Source organism: Seriola dumerili, unplaced genomic scaffold (assembly GCF_002260705.1).
Source record: "Seriola dumerili isolate Sdu_G_001 unplaced genomic scaffold, Sdu_1.0 BDQW01000091.1, whole genome shotgun sequence".
NCBI lineage: Eukaryota > Metazoa > Chordata > Actinopteri > Carangiformes > Carangidae > Seriola > Seriola dumerili.
Window position 1 is genome coordinate 599,383 of NW_019174346.1, and position 23,094 is coordinate 622,476.

The following is a 23,094-nucleotide window of genomic DNA, read 5'->3' on the forward strand; positions in this document are numbered from 1 at the left end:
CATCTTTCGTTTCAGTGCTAATTGTGACAATCTCTGCATGCATGCCCCACAATTCAAAATCTTTCTAAATCACTTATGTCATTCACTCCCATTCAACTCCAAATGGTACAGAAAACAGCTCAACAGACTTATTATTCAGCAATTCGTCACTGTCAAGTGAGAAGAGAAGTCAGCAATCATTTCTTGCCAGTTGAGTCAAGCTAATATAAGGCTATTCACATTAAAAAAAAACTTGGCATTTCACATTAACGTGCACCTTCAAAAGTGTTGCAACAGCCAGGAAAGGAGGGTCTCGATTTCACCAACATGTTCTGCACATCTTTAGAGACAGTCACAAACACATCAAGCCTACCGACGAATAACCACAGTAAGACCACTTCACCACTGACTGTATACTCTGCAACATTAAACGCACAATACAGCTTGATTTTATACAACGAAAACTGGAATCTCTGCTGCAATAGAAATACACTGTGGTAATAAGACCACAAGTTCATTTCAAGCCATTTGCCATTAAAAACAACTATGATGAGGGATGAAATGCAAATGCAAGCATGACAAAAGCACTGTAAAAATGAAGTAGATATATAACAGTGAGGTAATACAAAAAAAAACATAACTTCAATCATGCTGAAAATTCCCTTTAAGCGTAAAATGTCCAACTTTAATTGCTTTGGCGAAGCAGCAAAGACAAGGTAAGAACAATGGAGCCACACTAGGTATTTCTCTACAATAACAAACAGACAACCGCTGCCTATTTGTATCTGCTGTGTGAGCACACAAAATTAGGTAAGCTAGTGACATGAGACAATCATTTTCTTTGAGCAGGGTTAGTGACCAATTTATTCTTACCTTAGGCTGGGCGCGACGGGGAAAGGCAACCTTAGGATCAATCTGAGAATGAGAAGAGAATAGCAAAAATGTTGTTAAAGGAGAAACTGTGATATTTCAAGGGTGAAAAGCAAAGAACAGGTGTTGAAAATATTTCTAAAACTCTGAGCCCAAAAAGAAAAAAGGGCCCCGAGAGTATTCTGAGCTGTTTTATTGAGCTGAGCACCAGAGACCGTTCACATGGTTACATTTAAATGCATTGTGGTCAAGAATAAATACAGTTATTTTCATGGCAGAAATACATATTTGTAATTTAATGTATTTAAATGTGATACTTTTATCTCATACTGATGATAATTTATCTGAGCCATTAAGATTTACAAAAGCTGCATAATCAGCCTGTGGCCATCCACACAGTCTGCTTTTGAATTTGAGAAGCATTTTCAGAAACCAACGCTGCATTCAAGAGCCGTCGAAATTATTGCAATTGCATATTAAATGCACATGAGTGACCCAACAAAGTGGCGATAAGAATGAGGAGAGGAGAATTGTTTGCTACAGCAGGTCTGCAACATCAGACTTTTGTCAAATGTGACATATTTTTCACAATCTGGTGAAGTAATTTAGGTTACTGATAAGGAAAGGTGGATCGTGATTATAGGTAGCTTAATATCCCAACAATTCAAACTAAACAGAGAGCAAACATCTCCTAAATGTTCGTGTTTATCATTTTATTACATATTAAATCAATTCACACCGACTAGTTCATTTGTAAAATACCATTTAATGCACTATGCAATAACAGAACCTTATTAGTCACTACATTAATCCCTGCTCTAAAACGGCCAATCATTCATATTTACTGCTGGCCAATTAGCTGTCTCCTTATTAATTATGTTGGAGCAGATATTTGGCCCAATAACTGGTTTGACTTCAAGTTAAGGGAGTTTGGATTTCCAGCAGAAAGACCTTTAGGTTCAAAACAAAACAGCATTCATTGTAATAATTTATATCTAATGGCAGCAGAAAATTTGTTATAATGAGGATTTGAAGGAAGCCGGCCAATATCACTGACCTCATTACTTACTGGAGCAAATTATCTACAATTGATGGAGCTCAATGACACATTCTAGGCACCACACACATTGTAACGGGCAATGTACTATAGAAAACCACATATTAATTACTACTAATTACTGTGTGTGTCTCCAGACCAAAATATTGGTGCTACCAAACGACGTGTTGACACTGGCGACTGATATACATTAAAAAAGAACCAGTGCTGCTGTTGTGTTGAGGCAGGCCTGACCGTCGCTCTGCTGGTCATGGTCGCGGCAGAGACTCACTTTTATTTTAGGCAGGAATCCCTGATTGAATATGACAGGGAGAAAATGAGAGTCTGAGGCCGGTGACGCCTCCAGATATTGCCAAATAACCAAGAGGATGCATCAGATCAGCCTGTTTCTCCATTTTGTGCTTGTTATTTCATTAGCTTCATTTTCCTCGTTAATTTCACTTGGATGAAGGTATGCGGTGGGTGTCTCATCAACCTTGCACTTAGACTGAAGAGGAACTATCACAAACAGTAATGTCATCCTGAATTGTCCTTGCCTGGATACCTATGAATTCAAAAAAAGAAACAGATCTAATTTTCCTTTGGGCAGAATATTACTCATTTGTATTTAACAAAGAATCCGTTTCATGTTGTCCCATATTTTTTGCTGGGTGTTATACTGAAATATTTACAATCAGTCTACCAATTCTATGCATCGGTTAACGTTGCTCCTTGAGCACAGATGGATTTATTTAAGAAAATATGTACATTTCTTTGTGCCAAGAGAAAACAAATCAAGAAACACAAGAATACCATCTGCACAGATCAATTAAGCCATTGAGACTGACTACATTTTGATGTGTTTGAAGGGAAACCATGATGTGCAATGTCATTGTCATCTTTTCTGTCAGTCTCAGTTATTACTGTTATCTTTCTAAATCAGGTCAAAATGAGAAATGAATTCAATAACACCTGGCTATGGCAACCCTGCTTGTAATGAATTTCATTTAAAGATTTGTTTTAGCACTTAGCCCCAGGCATAACCAATTCAAACTCAATTATTTTGTGCACCCTATTTGAGCAAACACAACACGTTATGCTTTGAATACCAAAATCCTATACTTGGTAATGTATCTTACTTTTTAAGCCAATACAAAACATATCAAATCTCCCTTCATTACACTGCATAAACTAATGGTTTCTCCATCCTGCTGAGGATTTCTGTTCACTGTGAAGATCTGTGTTTGCACTTTAACATAGCAACACTGGAGCTCAGAGAGGTTTCTGTCTGTCAGGCTGCTTGAAAATATTAGGATTATAGCAAAGAGAGAATTACAGCCACAGAACTGTATTAAAATGAGGCTGATACTGAAGATTGTTTAAATCACACTCGGAGCAATGCAAGCAAATTAGGTAATGAGGACTTACTAACCAATCCTTCTGAGAAAAGCTGTAGCTCTACCTTTTTAGGTCACAACTTATGATGAATGACTCCTTTGAGAAACTTAATTTATGAGCAGCGGAGATGTTGCAATTGTTTTTCTTTCACTTTGCATATTCATGTGATTTCTATGTTGCCCTCATCCTTAAGGCCAAGAGGTAAAATACCCATGACACTGTGCACTGTAAAACCACACACAATGGTGTCTCTGCTTTACCTGATACTTCCTTCCTGAAACGTTTGTTATGTACACGTATACCATCAGCTTTAGGATCGCTCAACCAGAACTGGGCAGTGCACTTGTTTCAGTAATCCCACATCTCACTCAAGTCTATTTGCATCTATCAATACCTGAAAAAATTTTGTAACACTATTTAAAAACCCATTAGGAAAAGTACTTTTGTTAATGGGCTGGAAGGAAAAAAGCACTCTCTTGTTCTTGCTATTGCTTCCACTTTAATTCTGCTTTTCTTTTCCAGCATCAGCTGAATGCAACAAGTTTAGGCGTATTCTCTGTGGCTTGTTGAAATGAATTCTGGGAACAAATCACAAGCTGATGTCGAAGCAGAGAAGGCAATTTTAGGGAACATGTGTAGCAGGAAGCATATTAAAGCACTTCAGCAAAAAATAATTCCCATAACGTATTAAGTGTCATAAACTGACGACACATAACTGTAGAGTAAAATGTGAGACCTCCCATCCAGCTGTAGCTGTATCACCATCATCTAGTAGCAGTTAAAGTACTTTATTAATCTGCCTCCAGGAAATCTTTATCACCAGCAGAGCACACAAACTAAACAGCACATAGATATTTGAAAACCTGACTTGGAGCTGAATGAACAATCTGCTCTGAATTTGAATGTGCTTCACCTTTGAACATTAGGTTTTACTGGTTGTGAGATTAGCAGCTCAGAGCTGCGCTATTACGCAGGTAAACTCCCAGAATTTACCTTTTGTTTATTGTTTTCATACTGTGGAAATGTGAAGGTCATCGGACCATAACAAGCATTAAGGATTGATTTGAGCATTGTACAACAACATAGAAAATCTACTAAATCTACTAAATCTATTAAATCTATGGTGATGATGCCCATTGTTGTTGTCTTTGTTATAAACAGGGTTTTTACACGTTGCGACACAGAAGCAGATTTTCACCTGAACGCTCCAAAGACAAACAGGGCTGGAGGATACGGTCACAATATCATATTGTGATTAACGGAATGACTGTAATTAATGGTAGAGCTGCAATAATTTTAATTAATCAATTATGTTGATAGTTTCTTATTTTTAAGTTAAATATGATCTTGTCAAACATGAAAATGGGCTTACTCTAACATTACAGTAGACTAGATAATTTGGTTTGGGCAGTTGGTCAAATAAAACATTTGATGGTATAATCTAGGAAATTGATATGGGACTGTTGTTCTGTTTATTCTTATTATTATTATTATTATTATTATTATTATTATTATTATTATTATTATCATCATATTTATTATTTTATCATATAGCCCAAATCAAAACAAAACAATCATAATATTAAACTTGATATTTCTGACAAATTCCATGTCAATGTGAGAAAAGACAAAAATCTTCTTACAGGTTGGATTACAACCATCTCCATCATCTACAGCTGTCTGTATGTCTGACGTCCTGTTTTCCTTTGATTAGGTGAATGCAGCAATGTAATGTAGCAGCGCCTGTTATGTACATTTGTCTGGCAGCCTCTAACGTGATGTCATCATCACAGGCCTGAGTGTCTCAGGTAAATCTGAAGAATCTAACCAGGTTCATGAGGAGCACAAGAGCAGTGACGGTCGTAGTTAAAGAAGCATCTCACACATTCGTTATGTGTTTTATGATGCAACATGATCTCACACAGAACAAAAGTGTATTTCCTCCAGACATCACACAACACGATATGTCAGCGTAATAAATGAGAACAGACCAAGAGGAATCCCTGCAACCCCCAATCTTTTATCTTCCACAGCCTTTTATACAGGGTCTCAGAGGGCTGCTTTTGCATGCGACTGTGGGAGATCAGGGCAGAGGGAACAGCATATATCTTAAGTTCACATCTTACAAAAGGATTTCATATATTAATGCGGCTCCTGGGTAAACTCTCTTCCTCTCTCTGAAGACATATCTACGCAGGCCTGATGATGTGGTGTTTAAGCTAAAAGGAAAAGCCTTATCAAAGCTTGCAGCTTCTCCCAATTTAAGTGTGTGAGCAGGTCCACAGGTGTGTGTGTGTGTGTGAGATACCGACGGAACAGAAAAGAAATTACAACATAAATGTTCCATATCTGTGCAGTCAATCTGCTGTGGAATAAACCAGGAAAAGGCAAATTTTTTTTGTCTTAATAATATGCAACATCATTATGAGCATGATCTAGATCCACTGATATCACACTAGATATTTTAATACTGCCTTGACAAACATGTTATGTTGTGTATGTACTGACAAGAGACAGATCCAGCATGAACTAATAACGCCTTCAGCCATAATTAACTGTGGAAGACTGAGCACCTGCTTTACTTAAACAACAGCAAGTCAGAGTTTAGCGCAATAATTTCACTCTGCTTCCAAAATCCTCTCTTTAGATTTGACCACTGCATCTTTTCGTCCGAGCCTTTTCTCCTCCTTTCCTCTTGGGTTGTTTGCTGTCTCACCTACAACATCAAACCGGCAAGCGCGGGCTGACCTGGGGGTGATTCAATAAAGGCTGGAATTACGCCAGCGCCACATAGAATATGTTTATCTTACAGGAAACATAGATGTTTGTAGGTCTAACAGGGAGCAGGGAATTAAGTCTGAGGCCACAGTTTAAACTACCATGAATGTATCGCACTGTCATGAACAAATTTATATCTTGCATTCAAATATCATAACCTTTGGTGGGTCCAACAAGCCCTTATAAATATTTAGCAAATTTTATTATTAAATTTTTATTAGAACTGCTTCACATTAAATCATAAAAACGACAACCTGGAATCAATCTACCTCCCTTGTAAAGCTTTCAACTGTTACTTCTTAAATGTAAAATCATGGAATATGATCTCCTCGTTCATACCGGCCTGCCTTGAAACATCTTCAGGAACAGATGCCATGAGTTGCATATTTCTAAACTGAACAAAGCATCATGAAAAATGGCAAATATGTTCTGAATTACCAGCATGTGTGTTTTGAAGCCCCAGGCTGTTCTTCCCCATATGTCTCATTCACATTCATCCTCGTCTAAGTGTTTTCATAACCGGACCAAAAGCACAGCACACAGAAAAAAAAAATATGAAGCCAAAATGCTGATCCATACTGAAATCCATTCGAGGTATCTGTACAAGTAATAAACTAATATTTCCTAATAATAGTAACTATATTTTATCTGTGACTGAAAGGGTGTGTTTCTGATTTAATTCATACGTCCAGCTATATCTGTAGAATAAAACCAGTTCAACATTAAAAAACAAGGGAAATTGTAAATTAGGTATGATTTTCACTTTCCCTGTACGAACACTCATAATACTGCATGAGTCAACTTGTTCACAGTCACAGCACCTCCAGCCACTCGTTCCCTTCAAGGTTACAAGGGACAAAAACACCGGTAAGGATCCATTCAAGCACAGCAAGAGTAGGAGGCTTGTATCAAACCAACATCTGCAAGCGCATCAAGAACCATCCACACACACTGGACCAGTTCATCCTTTTCATTACTGCTGAGAAACTTCATAAAGAGATATGATAGATCCCAATGCAATGCAATCTTGATAGCATGAATGTTAAGATATACAACAGCTCATCAGATACAGCCCAGTGACTAATGGTTAGGAGGGCAACAAAGACAGCTGCCGCAGGTTTGTAATCTTCGACTGCACACTGACAAATACACAACACATTAGCAGAAAGAAAATATACATTTCTGCATTTGAGTCAACAGGATCTTCAGTCTGTCACACTGTCAGACACATGTCCAGCAAAAAGAAAAAACACTCCACATGGCATGACTGTATGTTGTCCATTCTGCAAAAGCCATTACTGATCTCTATTATTACAGGTCTATCAGTATCAATTCATGTTTAGAGGTATGGAAGCTAAACACACACCCAATAAATCACACACAAGAAAATAGTTTCAATAATACCAGACAGGAATGGAAATCTAATTTGCTTCATATCTTTTCAAATATGGACTGTGTAAAAGTCAACATCCAAAATGATTATGTTAATGGTCATTAAAAACTATTCCTTAGCCTGCTGGCCTAAGGGTTTAAGACACTGACCATGTAATCACAACATCCCTTATCAAGTCGGGTCTCTCTCTCTCTCTCTCTCTCTCTCTCTCTCTCTCTCTCTCTCTCCTCATTTGCTGTCAGCTCTCTACTGTGTGCAGTCTAGCACATGGAACAAAAACGCCCCTAAACATTTTTTTGCAATAAACCTCCAAAAACATATTGATTTTAGGGGAAAAGAAATACCTGAGAGAGGTAATGATATAAATTATTTTTTTTAAAAAGGAAATGTTTCACAAGAAGCCAAGAGAGACTTGCCATATAGGTTAGCATAGCATGTGCAACATGTTTAGAGAAGTTTGCTGTGGCTGTGCACTAAGGCCACAATTCAGAGACAATGATGTTCAGATGTCAGACCTTAAAATGTCAGTGTTCAGTTCTCAGGGTGAGGTCCTGTCAAAGCTGAGGAATATGACATGCCTGACCTATAGGCTACAGTAAGTGTGATATACGGCAATGTTATTGTTGATGTGCCTATCTGTAGCTGTGTATATTTTGTATAAAACAGAGGCGGCCCACAATCACACAATGGTAATTTTACATTTGTGATTTTGCATGACACTTGAGATAAACCTGTATTTTAAAGCAGAGATAATGCCTGTGAAATCAGGACGACAGTATTCCTCATGTGATTATGATTATACACATAAGAAAGATTGCTCATTTTAATATAAGAAAAAAATATTTTATAATCAATAAGTCAGCTGCAACATAGAAGTAGCAGTGGTTTAAGACTGGGTTTGAGCAGGGGGTCAGTAAGTTAAGTCCAATGAATATCTTAACAGAACAGTTATATTAATAGTTAATGCACAAGGAATTTAACTCTTTCCTGTTGCCACTACACTCAAAAGTGCCTTCGGGAAAGGCACTGCTCCATTTATCTGGAATAAGTACAAGACTGGGCTGTGCAGGCCAACGCCCAGGAGTAAGTATATTTTTTATGTGCAGGCTTCTCTCACGCATACCCCCCCCCCCCCCCGACCTTTGCTGTAAATATATATGCTGTCAAGCTGTCACAAAGTTGTTCATTCAAAATGTCAAGCTTGAAGTTATCAAACTGCTCCAGATTCTGCATCAAAGTGTGTTTGCATTGTTATCCCTTCAAGCAGCCCCTCCACCTGCCTCTGCTGCGCCCCTCTACAGATGTTCTGCAGGGTTATTAGTCTCACTTATTGGTCACTTCACTGCCAACAGCCATGTCTTCTCTCTATATTCTCTCATTCAGAAGTGAAGGACCATTGTATGTTCTTATCACCCCTATTACCATAACATAATAACACAGTCCGTCATAACACTTACACACATAGAAACACTCAAGCACAAAGTTTGAGTGAGACATAAAAAATATCAAAGTGTGATGTAGATTTCAGGGTTAGAGAGAGGAAACTCTGACAACCAGAGGCCCACGATGTATTTTCATTTAGTGTTATCAATAATTGTGTAAAGGTGTGTGTCTTTTTTCTAATGGTAAATAATTCCTTTTTGGACCTGTAGAAATACTAAACCCATAAAGCCCTTTGGAGAAGTAAAGCCTCCATCACTGAGCGGCTCTGACAATTGGCCAGAAAGCTCAGAGCTCCCTAATAAAAAAAAGAAAAAAAGAAGAGCAGCCACATTACTACAAACTCTGTAGTTGAAAGAACTGGGAGGAATAAGAGTTTTCTCCGCTCTGTGCCAATTACACTTGAGCTCAAGAATACAAATAAATGAACAACAAATGTTAAATTTACATTACTGGCCATATTCTCTGGGGATTTCAGAGCATCCTTATTATTTGTTGCTACCTTAAGTATGATAATTTCTCTTTCAAAATGCTGCAAAATATCCCTCCATCCATAGGGTTGCCTTCTCCATGCTATTAATCCATTTCCAAAACTACGCTGGCATATCTGGACAGTGACGCCTGCTGAGCGGAAATCCCAGATAAATATTCAGCTGAACTCGATCTAATCCATCACTACAGACATCTCTCAAAAACAACCAGCATGCTTAATTATTCATGTGCTGATCATTTCAAAAGCCAAGTAAAATCCAACATAGTTCACAGTTTTTCATCAATGAGTGTCTGGGTGTGAGAGTGTGAGTGAACTGCCTTTTATATGTAAGTAAACTAAACACACATTTATAGTATGAAATGTATTGACATGCTCCCCGTGAATTGCTGCTACAGCCAAATTATTTCACATGACAGTAATCAATTATTTATAAAACGTCTTTGTCGTTTTAAAAAGTTGATTGATTCTGCTTTAATTTATCTCACAAACAGAGCACTCTGTTTTTATGGGGGTGTTGTTTCCAACCTAGTTTGCACAGTATCAGTGCAGCAGGCATCATATCTGCTGGCTCAAACAGTAGCAAGGCAGCAGTTCTGGACAGCACGCCCTTCAGTGGAACATGAGATATGTGCACACTGCACATGTGGCTACAGAGGAGAAGGGGGCGTGTCAGCCCCATTCATCCACAGAAGTGAAAGTGAACACATAATATTCACCCTGGAGTTGTGTTTTATTGCTAGGCTTAGTGTTGATGGGCCCATCATACATTTAGCCCTTATACATGACCTTGATCCACACAGCCTGTTAACCTGAGAGGTGTTTCCCCACAAGGCCTCAGGCAATCCCACAGTTACGACTGAAGGTCTCAGTGCAAAGGCAAAACAAGAAATAAACATGTATGTAAGTGCAGATGAAATCAACTCACCGTCTTTGAGTCTAATTCATGGTGTTGTTGAGCTAAGACTTTATCTACGCTGGCAGCATCTGTAAACGTAACAAACCCAAATCCTCTGCAAAGACACAAAGATGAAAACAACAACAGTGTTAAAATGCATATGTACAAAAGACAAATATTACAATGTATTTTGCTTCTTGCAAATAGACACTGAATGCAGACAAACATTGCCACTTGCCACAATAAGCTGCATAACAATAGGCACAATATTCATATGACCTTATTACTGTCAGAATATTTCTTTGCAATGTAATTATAATCCACATTATGGACGTCCTGTAGCAGATCTGAGCCTCACACTGAGGACGCTGCTGATCATTATTTGCTATGTTACAATATGAGACGACACCACACCAACATTGTGGTGCAGTCACAAAGTCAATGTCAAATTGCATTCGGCCGCAGCTTTACAGCAGTGAGCATTTAAGCTTATCTGGCTTGCTGTGAAACCACACGCAGGCGCGCGCACACAGGGACACACACGAACACGTGCGCGCGCGGACACAGAAACACACATACTCGCTGGATTAACACTAAACAGGGACAAAGTAAGCCATATCGCTGCATGCACTGGAGAGGAGAAGTAGAAAAGCCCTGTATTTACCTGGAGCGTTTTGTCGTGGGGTCTCTCATCACCATACATTCTCTTATTTCTCCGAATTTACTAAAATAGTCTCTAAGGCTGTCTGTGGATAGAGAGAAGATGTCGGGTCATTGGACAGAAACATATGGGCATGCTGTTGTCATTGTATTTCAAAAACACCCCGCGATGCGCATAGGGGTCGAATAGAGGACTTCAGATGGACGGAGATCAAAAATAACATCGTGCGCACACACTAGTGAGATATCCCATACAGTACACTACTGCACAGACACCGCCAGCAGCTACAACGAGCTCCCGGTCACAGCGACAAAACAACAAGAAATACTGGACACGGTGTAAAAGAGAATAACAGTCTCACCTGGTGAGGTCTGCCAGCTGAGGCCACCGATAAACATTTTACTGTAAGGGGAAAACACAACAGAAGTGAGTCCAGATGTCAGTTCGGCCATTTTGACGACTAACTACTTCTAAAAGCGACCTTAAAGGATAAAGGAAGACTATGAAAACACATTCGCGCTCAGTAATTATAGTCTATCTCCATAAAAGGGGGAGGCCACTCTTCATACAGAGCTGAGGTCTTTAAAACTGCATCTGGAAACAGACCTGTGCTCGGTTTAAGTGCGTACTGGGGGACGAATCCAGCACGGCAGTCGAAGTCCTCTCCAAGATGTTGTAACATGAAAAAAATCCAACCTTAGGATGAAATTGAGAAAGATTCTTACCCCGGGTCATGTTGTGAATCATTTAGGCTTCCGGATGTGGCTTGACTCCCGTCTCCTTCCATATCTATTCCAAACTATAGGCTGGGACTACAGTAACAGTGACAGACACACACAGATACGGCAGGAGATATGCAAAGCCCCGCTATGAGAATATTACTGAGCCGGGAATGAAAGCGTCACACGTGGGATCAGCTCAGCCCCCTTCTCCCTCCTCCCTCTCTCAGCATGCTCTACCTTGGCCCACAGGGGGCGGAGCCTGGCTCTGTCACCTAACCAATCCAATTGACGTCAATTCAGGCAATCTGCAAACCAATCCTCCGATTTGTCATTTAATTAAGCAATAAGCCACTAGAGGTGAAAGTGGCTTATTGCTCTTCTAAAACAGTGGACGCACACCATTAAAAATAATAAATAAATAAACTTTGTCTCATAAATGTTATTCTTAATTAGCAATGTTTACATGTTATCATTCAAATGAAATCCTTTCGAAAGCACCAGCGTGATATTTTATAATTACACTTATTTGTTATTCTTCCGCAGTGCAATATAGTCCCTCAGAAAGCAGCAAAAAAAGTGGGGCAATCCCTATTTGTATGCTAATATTTAAATTATCTTGGTTGTTATGGCTTACAAGTGTTTTGTGTGCATGCTCAAGTTAAGAAATAAACATATTTTCAGTAAACATAACACTGAAGACAATGTGTAGGTGAGTGTTAAATAGATGTTATATTAAATATACATATATATATATATATATATATACATATACATATACAAATATATATACATGCATAATATGTATATATTAGAAAGCACAGTGATGTGCTTAGAACTAAATACAAACAGTTATTGAATATTAACAGAAACACTATTCTTTGTATTATTTTAATGGTAGTCAACAACATCATTGCAAGGTGATTTCTATACATTTGGTCAATTAGAGTTGATTTTTTGTCAGTGCATTTACATTCGTTTTGTCTTATGAGCACATTAATGGGCCTTCCAACTTTAAGTGTCCATACAATCATGTTTAACAGTGAGCTCTATTTATTCACAATGCTGTACATAGTGAATTAAAAGATGTCAAATTTCAAAAACAGCTGAGAATACACAGAGGATCAGATTTTAACATGTGCTAAAATGCAGCGTGGGTTGGTCGTTGTAGAGTCTCCTGAGTCATAAAATGTGTTGAAGCAGGTTGAGAAGCAGCAGAAAAGGCCCTGAGAATCTCTGTAGTTGACCCTGAGCTCTGACCTTTAACTGCTGCATTCATTATGAAGGTAAACAAAGAATTTTCCTGTGGGGATCAATAAGGTACGTATCCATGAATAGAGGGGAGTAATTATGGATCTCTTCATGTAGATGACCCATAATAAGCTGCCAGCCCTGCCCTCTGCACAATGTACAGTATCTGTAGATAAGCCGGCTCTGACCTCTCATGACCCTGAGGAAGAAGAAGAAGCAAGGTAAGAAATTAAGAATAATGCACACCCTTTGCTGAGGAAAAAAAAACATCTTTACATATATTATTTTCACTTTATGCTATTTAAAAAGAGAAGAACAAAATCTTACATATAAATTACATTTTACATTATAACACATTTGGCCGTATCCATGGCAGACTGCTGTTTGCAGACGTCAGAAAATATAGATGCAGTTTTCATTCATCTTAGCTGGAGAATGCAAGACATCCCCAGCTCTGTATGAAACGTGACTGGTAATCCTATTTCATTATTCACACTCACTGAAGTTTTTTGAATAGGCCTGTCTGTGCTGACTGTTCGTGGCTCCACCAGAGGGAATTTCTTATCTGGCCAGGTGGCATGTTTTTGAAACAATGACTTAGATAAAAACCCAAATAGCAACAATTTTGACAGTTAACAGCTAAAAGTCTGTTGTTAGTTAGAAGGCACTCCACACTGCAGCTGTCTGTATCCCTGAAACAAAGGTATAGAAGCAATTGGTGACAACTCTTTGTGGCGCAGCAGTGTCAGAGAAAATGGAAATATGACACCTTGTGTGAAAGACTATTAGTTATTGCACCTTCTGTGTGCTATTGTTCTGTCCCATGCCATTTAGTGATACATCTACCATTACATTACTATTGCGTTTTCTGTAAGTTGTCAAATGTGTGGCAGCATCCTACACTATATACAGTATATATGGAAAATCACATCATAAAATGATGTGGAATATTAGGAACAAAGCCGATTACAAAGCATCCTCTGTTTTACACTCAAATAAAAAACACTGGAGGAAGGTGCAGTACGTGTGATGTCTTATAATATCTGATCAAGGGTTGTGAACCAGATCTGAACCCAGAACAACCTGATACCAAAGCAGACACAGCCCAATCTATTTCAGATCTGTGGCACTACAGTCAACTAGCTTTCATAACTGATGGAGAGAGTAGTGCAGGGTTTGGATCTCTGCATCTCTTTTTTACACTGATTGAAGGAGAAACATGTATAGATTTTTAAATTGAGCGGTTCTCTCCTTTAATCTGAGCAGCCACCACTGCCTGATGAAAGTGCCTAAAATGTTTATCCTCCTTTAAACAACTTTAGGCGCCTTGACAGCGATGCTTTCAGAGCAGTTGAGCATTTAGTTCTGAGTGAGGAGGAAGGAGAAGGGTTATATTTTACTACAAAGTGTATATGAACAAAATTCCCTGTTGCTCACACAATTATTTCACCATGGCTTGGTAGCATGTGTAGAGATGACAGCCGGTAGACGTGTTGATAAATGAGTGGATGTAGAGTTTCAAGAAATAGACACATCACATCTTATATCCTCCGTGTTCTGAGCTCATTCTTGTTGCATCATAACTCGCTGTTTGCTTTAGATTAAAGGCGAATGCAAAGATTCCTGGAGTCACATATTGTATCAGCGCAACTGTGGCTTGTATTCAGTGCTGAAAGATGATAACCGCTCCTCAAAAGAGAGGAAACTCAGCATGCAAAAAATGCTTGTAACTAACTGAGCCTTTGCATGAAAACTGGGGGATTTGGGGATTGAGAGTGAAGTAAAATTGATAGTGTGTGAAAGAGCTGAAGGGAAAAAGAAAGTGAGAGAAGCAACAGACTCGCTGACAGTGTTATGAGACGCCGTTTTGAGAAGAGGCATCCTGTTTCCTGTTGCAGTAATCATTTTACACCCTCAGAAGCTTCACTTGACCTTGGAGAAATTGTTCTTGGATCACGTATAACCTCCTCACTGCACAGATTCCTGCACACACTGTGATCTCTGCATGAACCACAACACTCTGTTTCATCTGCACTCCTTCACGCATACACATCATGATAAATAACTCTTCATACTTTAAAGTGAAACTTACAGTGACGTTGACGGGGATTTTACATTTTTAAACATAATTTGAATAATTATCACAGGGACTCACCACATGTTTAAAGCATGCACTCATAGAATCCGATATATATCAATCCAACACTAACAGAGAGAGAGAGAGCGCAGAGTAAATACCCTCTGTCACTTCCATGAATTAGTTGTGGATATTATTCAAACACTCCTGAGATGTTGTTATCTTTAATCCGTCAGATTTTGTGAATGATTTCGTATTGATCACTGGGGATTGAATAAGCTCGGCTTTTCTCAGGGGGGGCCATTACAGTGAAATTCAGCTTCCTGAAGAATGCTGTGCAGGCGGCTGCAGATGTGAACAAATTGTCTCCCTCTAGTGTCTTCTTCTTCCTGCTTGGTCTTTGCTGAGCTAAAGCACCTCTGTCAGACTGCAGGGAGAGGGCCAGACTCAAACATGCATAATTGACAGTCCTATTTCAGGAATTAGCCACCCACCAAACTGCAGTCTACTTGCTCTTTCATCTTGCCTGGAACAAACTGCATCTTATGAAAGTGCATTTCAGCCGGGATGACAGTAAACTGAAGGATTTAATCTAACTCTGTTCTCATCATTGATTTGAATGTTTCCCCGCAGGTGGTTCTGTAAAAAAACCTTGTTGACTGATCATGATATGTGAGTATTACTGGTAGTGCGTACCTTTGTTACCACATAGAGAAACTGTTTGAAGTCAGATCAGTAGGAAGGCTGTTCTGGTGATGAGTGATTTCTCTCCCCCATTATGCTTCCTGTAACTACACAGATGAGTTAATTAAGCTGTGCCAGAGGCTAGGCACGAGCATTGCAGGTAGATTGGCCACTGTGATATTCAGACATCCACATTATTAAAAATGAAACTTCAATATCGACTTCTAAAATATCTAAAACGAATAGAGCTCATCAAAGCTTGAAAATTATTCTTGCAAATTTCCAAAAATACAGTATTCCCTTGTGCCAAGTGTCCCACAGCACCTGAAGGTAGCACAGAGCAGTACCCCAGAGGATCACGAGTACTACAAATACCCAAGGTACTTCAGAGTATGCAAAGTAAATCCCTAAAATACTGCCTGATGTTAAATGTTATATCAACACAATCGGAGCCACTTTATCTGTGTCTTTGACCTCAGTGACCCACAGCTGCATGCGGGGGCCCTTTTAGACCAATCAGGCACCAACTCAAATGGATGATGACGACATCATTTACCTGCTCCAGTGGGCTGGGAGATAAGCTCATGCCCCCGCTGCTCCTCTGAATTTTTCTGGCTGCTGTTTGTGCGGCTCCAGAGAGCCGGCTGTTACAGATGACGACGAGTGGCATTAAAGCGCAGCAAGGAGCTGTCCTATCACCTGTACCGTCACCACTGGGAGAGAGACGAGCATGTTGGCCTTTTGGAGCGCTTTGTCAAGACAGAGGAAGTAATACCCCCCCCCATAGAGAAACCAAACGTCAAGTCAAGGAGGTTATATTCTGGATTGGCTGAACATTTTTTAAATCTCTTTTCTTTTATCTGTCAAAGAACATTCAAGCTCATTTTGCTGAAATCCTTCTCAGAGCAGCTGTGCACCATGTTCTCTGAGCATGCTGCAAGTATACATGCACACACATTTCCTCATCAATAACACACACACACACACACACACACACACACACACACACACACACACACGCGCGCGCGCGTTGTTGCTATTGGGACGAATGGACACACAGTAAGCCTCTGGACTACGAGCCTGAAAAACTCTTATGAGCAGTTACTTTCTCTGAGTTTGTTTACATGCACACACTGCTGCAGACGTTTTAAAAACCATCCAGAGGCTGGGAATGGAAAGCAGGCCTCTCTGGACGAGCCAGTTTATGGTGCTTTCTGGCTCCGGGCTCAGTCTTTGTTTTCTACCAGCCTTTTCTCTCTCTTCTTTCCCGTTTTACTTTTTTTTTCCCTAACTGGCTGCCATCATATATTTTCTCAGTTGCCAACCACATCCTATTCTGCAACCACTGACCTTAATACTGACCTTGCCTTGTCTGTGCCATTGAGACGAGAACAAGAGATACAGTATCCTCAGCTTCCCCCCACCATGCTGCAGGGTTGAATTTTGCCTGTCTCATCAGTCTTCCGGCTGCTGGAGTATGTGCCTTGTTATTTCTTCCCCATTCCTACACATTTCACTTTCAGCTGATCACTTCCCGGACTGGAAAACATTGCCCTTGGCTCAAAGAGATGGCGAGCCTTGGCATATAGACCCAAGCTGTCAATACAGATTAGGTTTATCAGATAAACTTTATCTGCAGCATTTGAGTGTTCTTTGGTCGGGAACCAGCCTAATTCTGGGTTACAATTGATATTGTGACGCAGGCTCAGAGGAGGTGAAAATTGGCAGCTACTGTTTTAACCACCAGCAGGATGCAGTGGCCTTTCGACAGCATGTCACTGTGTGTATCACCATGTGAGTTAGTTTTGATGCTCAACAACGGTGGGGGTTACATTAGGTGTAGATTAGGCCTGCAGGTTGTTGGTTATCTACAGTGATGCTGTGTCATGTCATTTTCCTCAGGAAAAGATTTCTGTTTCTTGGTGTTGGAGTGTGGCATTCTGGGAAGACAAATCAGCCCCAAGTATCTGCTCACAGTGTTCAGATGCATTTATTTAAAATCCTGTAAGTTATCAGTTCTACAGTCCTGTCAATAGTTGAGTCACTGTCTTTTAAGTCGAGCAGTTTGCTCCATAAGGTTGAACAGAATAAACAGGTCATAGCTTTTCCTACAGTCTTTCATACATTCTTTTTTCCTTGAGAACTGACTCTGTGTCCCATTAGAGAACTCAATGGCTCTGCAGTGTTTTGGGATAAACATTCATTTCTGTCCCTTCACCACAAGAGGGCACTTAGAGCTCATGTAATCAGAGAAGGAACAATCATTTGTGTTTATGTGACGTCGTCTACATCTGTATTCATGGACATGGTTCAAAGTCTAAAATCAGCCCCAGGTTTCCCTCCAGTGACCTTCTGTCCTCTCTCTCTCTTGACAGAGAGACTGTGACTTCCACAGGCTGCAGTCAGTGGAACAGCTGATTTCTGGGCTGCTTTTTGTTCTCTCTACAGTCTCAGAAAAAGTTCAGTTGCAAACTAACAACAAGAATCTGCTTTATAAGTGGTGCTCTTCAAAAATGTGAGAAAATAGACTTTTTCAGCTACAACAATATAAAGCTAAAAGAAAACATACACTCACAAAGACCGACCACAGATTGTAATAAACTACATGTCCTTTATGTAGGCTACTGTCTGAACATGGTGATAGATGAAGCTGATGGGGAATTAAATGTCTGAGAACACAAGAGGGCAGCGGGGCTGCTGCTACAGAGAAGAACACTGAGGGTGAATCTCATTGAGTATGGCTGAGAGGAGGAAGGCAGCTCACTGAAAACAAGCCCGGGTGGAGAGATGAAGAGGGGAGGCATGGCAGCAGTAAATGATGCCAGCCATCTGCACCTTGTCAGTTATCAGCAGAAGCCAGAGGAGAAATCTGACATTACTTTGTGTTGTCCACAGAGAAAATAATTGGCTTGCAGGCCAGCACACGAACACATACAGCACTTGGAGGAGATGTTTCAAAGTTCTGCAGCTGAAGGGACACAGAGAGTTTTTATAAAGAATCATAAGAAGTTCTCAATAGAACACAAATGCTCCAATAATGAGCGCAGAGTGTAGACGACTGCTGCAGTCATCCACACAAATACTACGTCCTGGCAGAAATTTACCCAGCAAAAGAATTAACTGTATAAAATGATTGTTTTAGACAACAACTGATTAAACAGATGCAAGTTAAAAGCCTAAACCGAGAACAGAGGGAAGAAATGGAAACCAAGTTAGCGTTCTTCGAACTATGAGTCATATTTATATATAACCAGCACACTAACCACATGTTTCTCCCAGTTTCAGCTTCTGTTTCAGAGCTATAAATACATGAAGGCTAGTTTCTCTCTGACTTTTATTATATTGTTTTTATTCAGTAAATCTAAAGAATGATATTTTACTCTTTGCTAAATCGTTGCTCTATTTATCCAGTTGTATAGTATTTATTTTCTATGTCAGTATTTAAAAGGGACTGTAGTTTTTATCATCCACTGTGTGGGTGGAGATGGTGACTCCATATTGCTTTTGTAGGCTGAGCCTGGCTGAACCACAGGGTCACCTGCTCACAGACTCTCTCTCCTGATCACACAGGACGAGCACTTTGTCTGTCACAGATGTTCCTGCATGTGAGGATTTCTCACTTCTCTTCAAGATATCAATAAAGGACATAGAGAGCATGCACTTACTGTTTCACTGGGTATTTCTGTATATATGTATACAGAAATACCCAGTGATTACTCAACGACCAACAGACAAGACTGTGTTTGCTCTGGGCAGTTTCCAGATGTGATTGATGTTACACAAGGTCTGACTGGAATCAGTGTGTCTGTACTCACAGTGAACCTTACCTTGATAAATACATTCAAAAACAAACTGCTAATTCAGTCTTAAAAAGCCACTGTTTGATGAGTTTCATTGAAGAATGAAGCAACTCAGCACATTTTATTTAACGTCACTAAAATCAGAAGTATCCAAAAGTAAACAGACTCTGAGTTCTTCTTTAGATTAGCTTCCTGTAATGCATCTCTCACTATTTTGGCACCGTATGTGAATGTATTACTGAAAAGTAAAATCTGTAGGCTGGCACATCGCTGCTGACTCCGCTTAATGCAATCAAGATTTGAATATCTTAACATTTCACATAAACAAGCTGAAAATATCTGTGCTTTAATGCTCTGCAGCAAATACAGCAGTAGGTTAGCATTCCTGGAACGTTCAATCACCATGCAGATAATTTTCACGGGCGTCACTGAATCATGAAGGACACTTAAGTCTGAGATGTGATCAAAATACAGAAGCAGCTACTCGGCACTGGGAGTTTGTTAAAGATAGAAACATGGCATTGTCCGTTTGTTTGTCCTGCGCTCCACAGAGTCTGTGTTGTTTCCTGTTCTGTTCATGTCATGACGAGTTTCTTACACCATAATGTCCCGTGAGGACAAGATTTCTCCTCGGGTCAGTGATTTGTTACATGGAACAAGCAGGCCTCAAAGACAAAGACAAGCAGAAGCTTCGTGAGGAGGAAAATAGAACTTTGAGTGTGTAAAAAAATGATATATGACCAAGAAAACGTCTGTGAAATCCAACAGTTTTACAAAAACGGACACAGTGATTCATGAGATATAACATGTACCAGAAAGCACCAGGCTACACTCAGGTACATAATAAACTGGTTGCCTGAATGTATAGTGCCATCATGTGCTTAGCTATATTCATTACAGTGTTATTTTTGAAAAGTGACACAGGATGGGAGGCCTGAAAAAGCATCATTAGAAAAGAGAAAGAGAACCACACTGAATATAGCAGAAGTTATCCTCATCCTGAAGCCTGTGATCTGTGATGTTAACGTACAAACAGTAGTAAAACAGTCACCAGTGTTATTGCTGGAAAGAGACACTGAGCTGTCAGTGTTTTCCGTCCCTCCCTCAGAGGACGTGTTGCAGAATGAGAGACAGAAGCCCCAGGTTGTGAAGGAGGGGCAGCGAGGAACAGGTAGCAGGAGCTGGGCTGCTGTTGCTGATGCTCCTGGGGTGGGACTGATTCTGCCTCCTTACGCTCCTGGTGCGTAGTGTGGTGGTTTTCTTGGTCTGGGCAGAGGGGCCCTCTGTTGTAAAGAATTGGTCTGTGGCCAGCGTCATGTCAGCACTGACGGGACTTTCAGTGATGTCAGAAACAGAGGACGTGTCTGTGGTGTGGTGGGAGTCACTGGGTGAGTCTTTCTCAGAGCCAGAGTCTGTGTGTTGGGTCATGTGATGGGTGGCAGCTGGGCCCCCTGTTTCAGAAAGGTGATTTACAAGTAGGTGTGCGTCTGTGCTTCTGGGGGCCACGGTGGAGATGCTGACGGGCGTGGCTGTGAAGGGGTGGTGCTGTGTGTGTGGGGTTCTTAAAGCAGACACAGTGTACCACCACCCTGTGACACTGGCACCAGGAGGTATGGAGCTCAGGTCCTGGGCACTCGCAGCCAGGGGTGGCAGGTTGTAGGAAGCAAAGTGCCACCCTCCTGTCCTGCCAGGGCGCACCCCTCCACAGACTGACTGGGTGTGGCAGGGGCAGCCCAGCACACGGGTGGGGGTGTGCTGGGACCAGGACAGGAGGTAGGTGATGTCGGTGTAGAGGTGACAGGCCCAGGGGTTGTCGCCCAGAGTGATGACTCTGAGTGACGTCATTCTGTCCAACACCCCAGCGGGCAGAGTGGAGAAGCGGTTGGCATGCAGGTACAGGTAGGTTAATCTGGGCAGCCGGTCCAGAGAGCCTGGCAGCACCTTCACCAGCAAGTTGTGGGACAGGTCGACAGCCTCCAGGTGCATCGGCATGTTGGTGGGCAGAGTCCAGAAGTGATTGTGGCTCAGGTTGAGGGTGCACAAATTAATCAGCGTATTGTTGATGAAAATCACCCGCTCCAGCTTGTTGTTGGAGAGGTCAAGCAGGCGCAGGTTCCACTGGTAGACCGTGTCGTTCTTGTCCAGCAGCTGGAGGCGGTTGGAGGCAGCAAGGAGATGCCAGAGGGAGCGAGGCAAGCCAGTGGGCAGGTGGCTCAGCCGGTTATGAGACAAATCAAGGAAGCGGAGATGGGTGTACGTGGTGAGCTGGTTGTCCAGGTTGTGAAACCGGTTGTGGGACAAGTTAAGGGAGCGCATGTTGTGCTGAAAGCCATCGGGCAACTGTCTCAGACCTCTCCAGGAGCAGTCCACCTCCCTGTGGCTGCGGCTGCAGGAGCACATGGAGGGACACACGGCAAGGACGTGCAGCCCCAGCAACAACACAAGCAGTAGTCCCAGAAGGGCCTCATCAGGGGAAAGCTTCAGGAGCACATGTCTGCTAGAAAAGAGACAGGAACATCAGTGTGTGTTTGTCATACAGCATCTTCTACCTGCAGGAGCCGCACACCTGCAGAGTGACGTGACAGTGAACACAGGACACACACATCTGCTCCTCGCAGGAGAAGCAGTAACTGCAGAGAGCTGTGCTGAATAAAACTGGTTTCATTTTTCTTCACAGCTCCTCCCTCTGCAACAATCTCTCTCTCTCTCTCTCTCTCTCTCTCTCTCTCTCTCACTGTACATACACCAAAGTTTGCTGCACATCACTGCATTGCTTGTGGGTAAACACATTAACATTAGACGTCAAACTGACTCCCCTAATTATGCAGCCGTGTTTTACAGGATACTGTACAGTTTCCACCATTCGTGTCTGAAGTTCATACTTTTCTATGACTGATAAACATTTGACCTGATCTGTGAAGCATCTACTCAAAATATTACACATCACACAGGTCCCTGTGGTCATTGTCCTTGGCATCAGTCAGTCCCCCGCTCTCAGAGGAGCTTTTATTATTGACTCCACAGAGAACTCATGCATCAGCTGGTCTGCATAAAGCGCAGCCAGGGGTGCTCCACTGCTGAAGCTGCAGTGTACAGTGTGTTGGCCGGGGTGCGGCAGAATATGTGAGTAAAAAGAGTCTTTAAATTTGTCCATAACTTACCTCCTCATCTTATCATTCCAGTCACTTTTCTCTGCTGCTTTCTGCTGTCCAGCCCTTCTCCTCTTCTCCTGCTCTCCAGCTGCTGCTCTGCTGAAGGTGAATGTTTTTCTATGCCTGAATGACTCTCAAAGAATTTGACCCTTGCTCACTTGTCCACTGCAGGTTTTTGAGGTTGCCCTCTCAGTTTGGTCCTTTTGTCCTCTTTGAAGAACAGAGAGTTCAAATTGCCCCTTGGATCCTTTGGGTTAGCGCGATCAGGCACTGCAGACTCTGGATTTACTCTGTGCTGTAGAAGTGAGGATGGGAGGGGTGGGGTGGTGGTGGTGTGTGTGTGTGTGTGGGGGGCCTTTGGGTTAGCGCGATCAGGCACTGCAGACTCTGGATTTACTCTGTGCTGTAGAAGTGAGGATGGGAGGGGTGGGGTGGTGGTGGTGTGTGTGTGTGTGTGGGGGGGTAAAT

General features: G+C 41.3%; 2 protein-coding genes across 2 annotated transcripts in view; both read right to left on the minus strand.

The window, feature by feature from the left end:
* Positions 1-11,855, minus strand: part of msi2 (musashi RNA binding protein 2) — a 228,725-nt gene extending 216,870 nt beyond the window's left edge. The window contains exons 1-5 of the mRNA XM_022745758.1: positions 11,669-11,855; positions 11,305-11,345; positions 10,947-11,028; positions 10,313-10,397; positions 853-894 (exon numbers count right to left, since the gene is read on the minus strand). Of these exons, the coding sequence (XP_022601479.1) occupies positions 853-894; positions 10,313-10,397; positions 10,947-11,028; positions 11,305-11,345; positions 11,669-11,730 (312 nt within the window). The 5' untranslated portion in view covers positions 11,731-11,855. The remainder of the gene's footprint in view (positions 1-852; positions 895-10,312; positions 10,398-10,946; positions 11,029-11,304; positions 11,346-11,668) is intronic.
* Positions 11,856-20,578: 8,723 nt separating this feature from the next.
* On the minus strand, positions 20,579-22,899 carry LOC111222369 (oligodendrocyte-myelin glycoprotein-like). Its single transcript, XM_022746080.1, has 2 exons — positions 22,636-22,899; positions 20,579-21,971 (listed from the first exon to the last, which is right to left on the minus strand). The coding sequence occupies exons 1-2, from the start codon at positions 22,641-22,643 to the stop codon at positions 20,579-20,581; spliced, it is 1,401 nt and encodes a 466-aa protein (XP_022601801.1). The 5' UTR covers positions 22,644-22,899.
* Between the last annotated feature and the right edge of the window lie 195 nt (positions 22,900-23,094).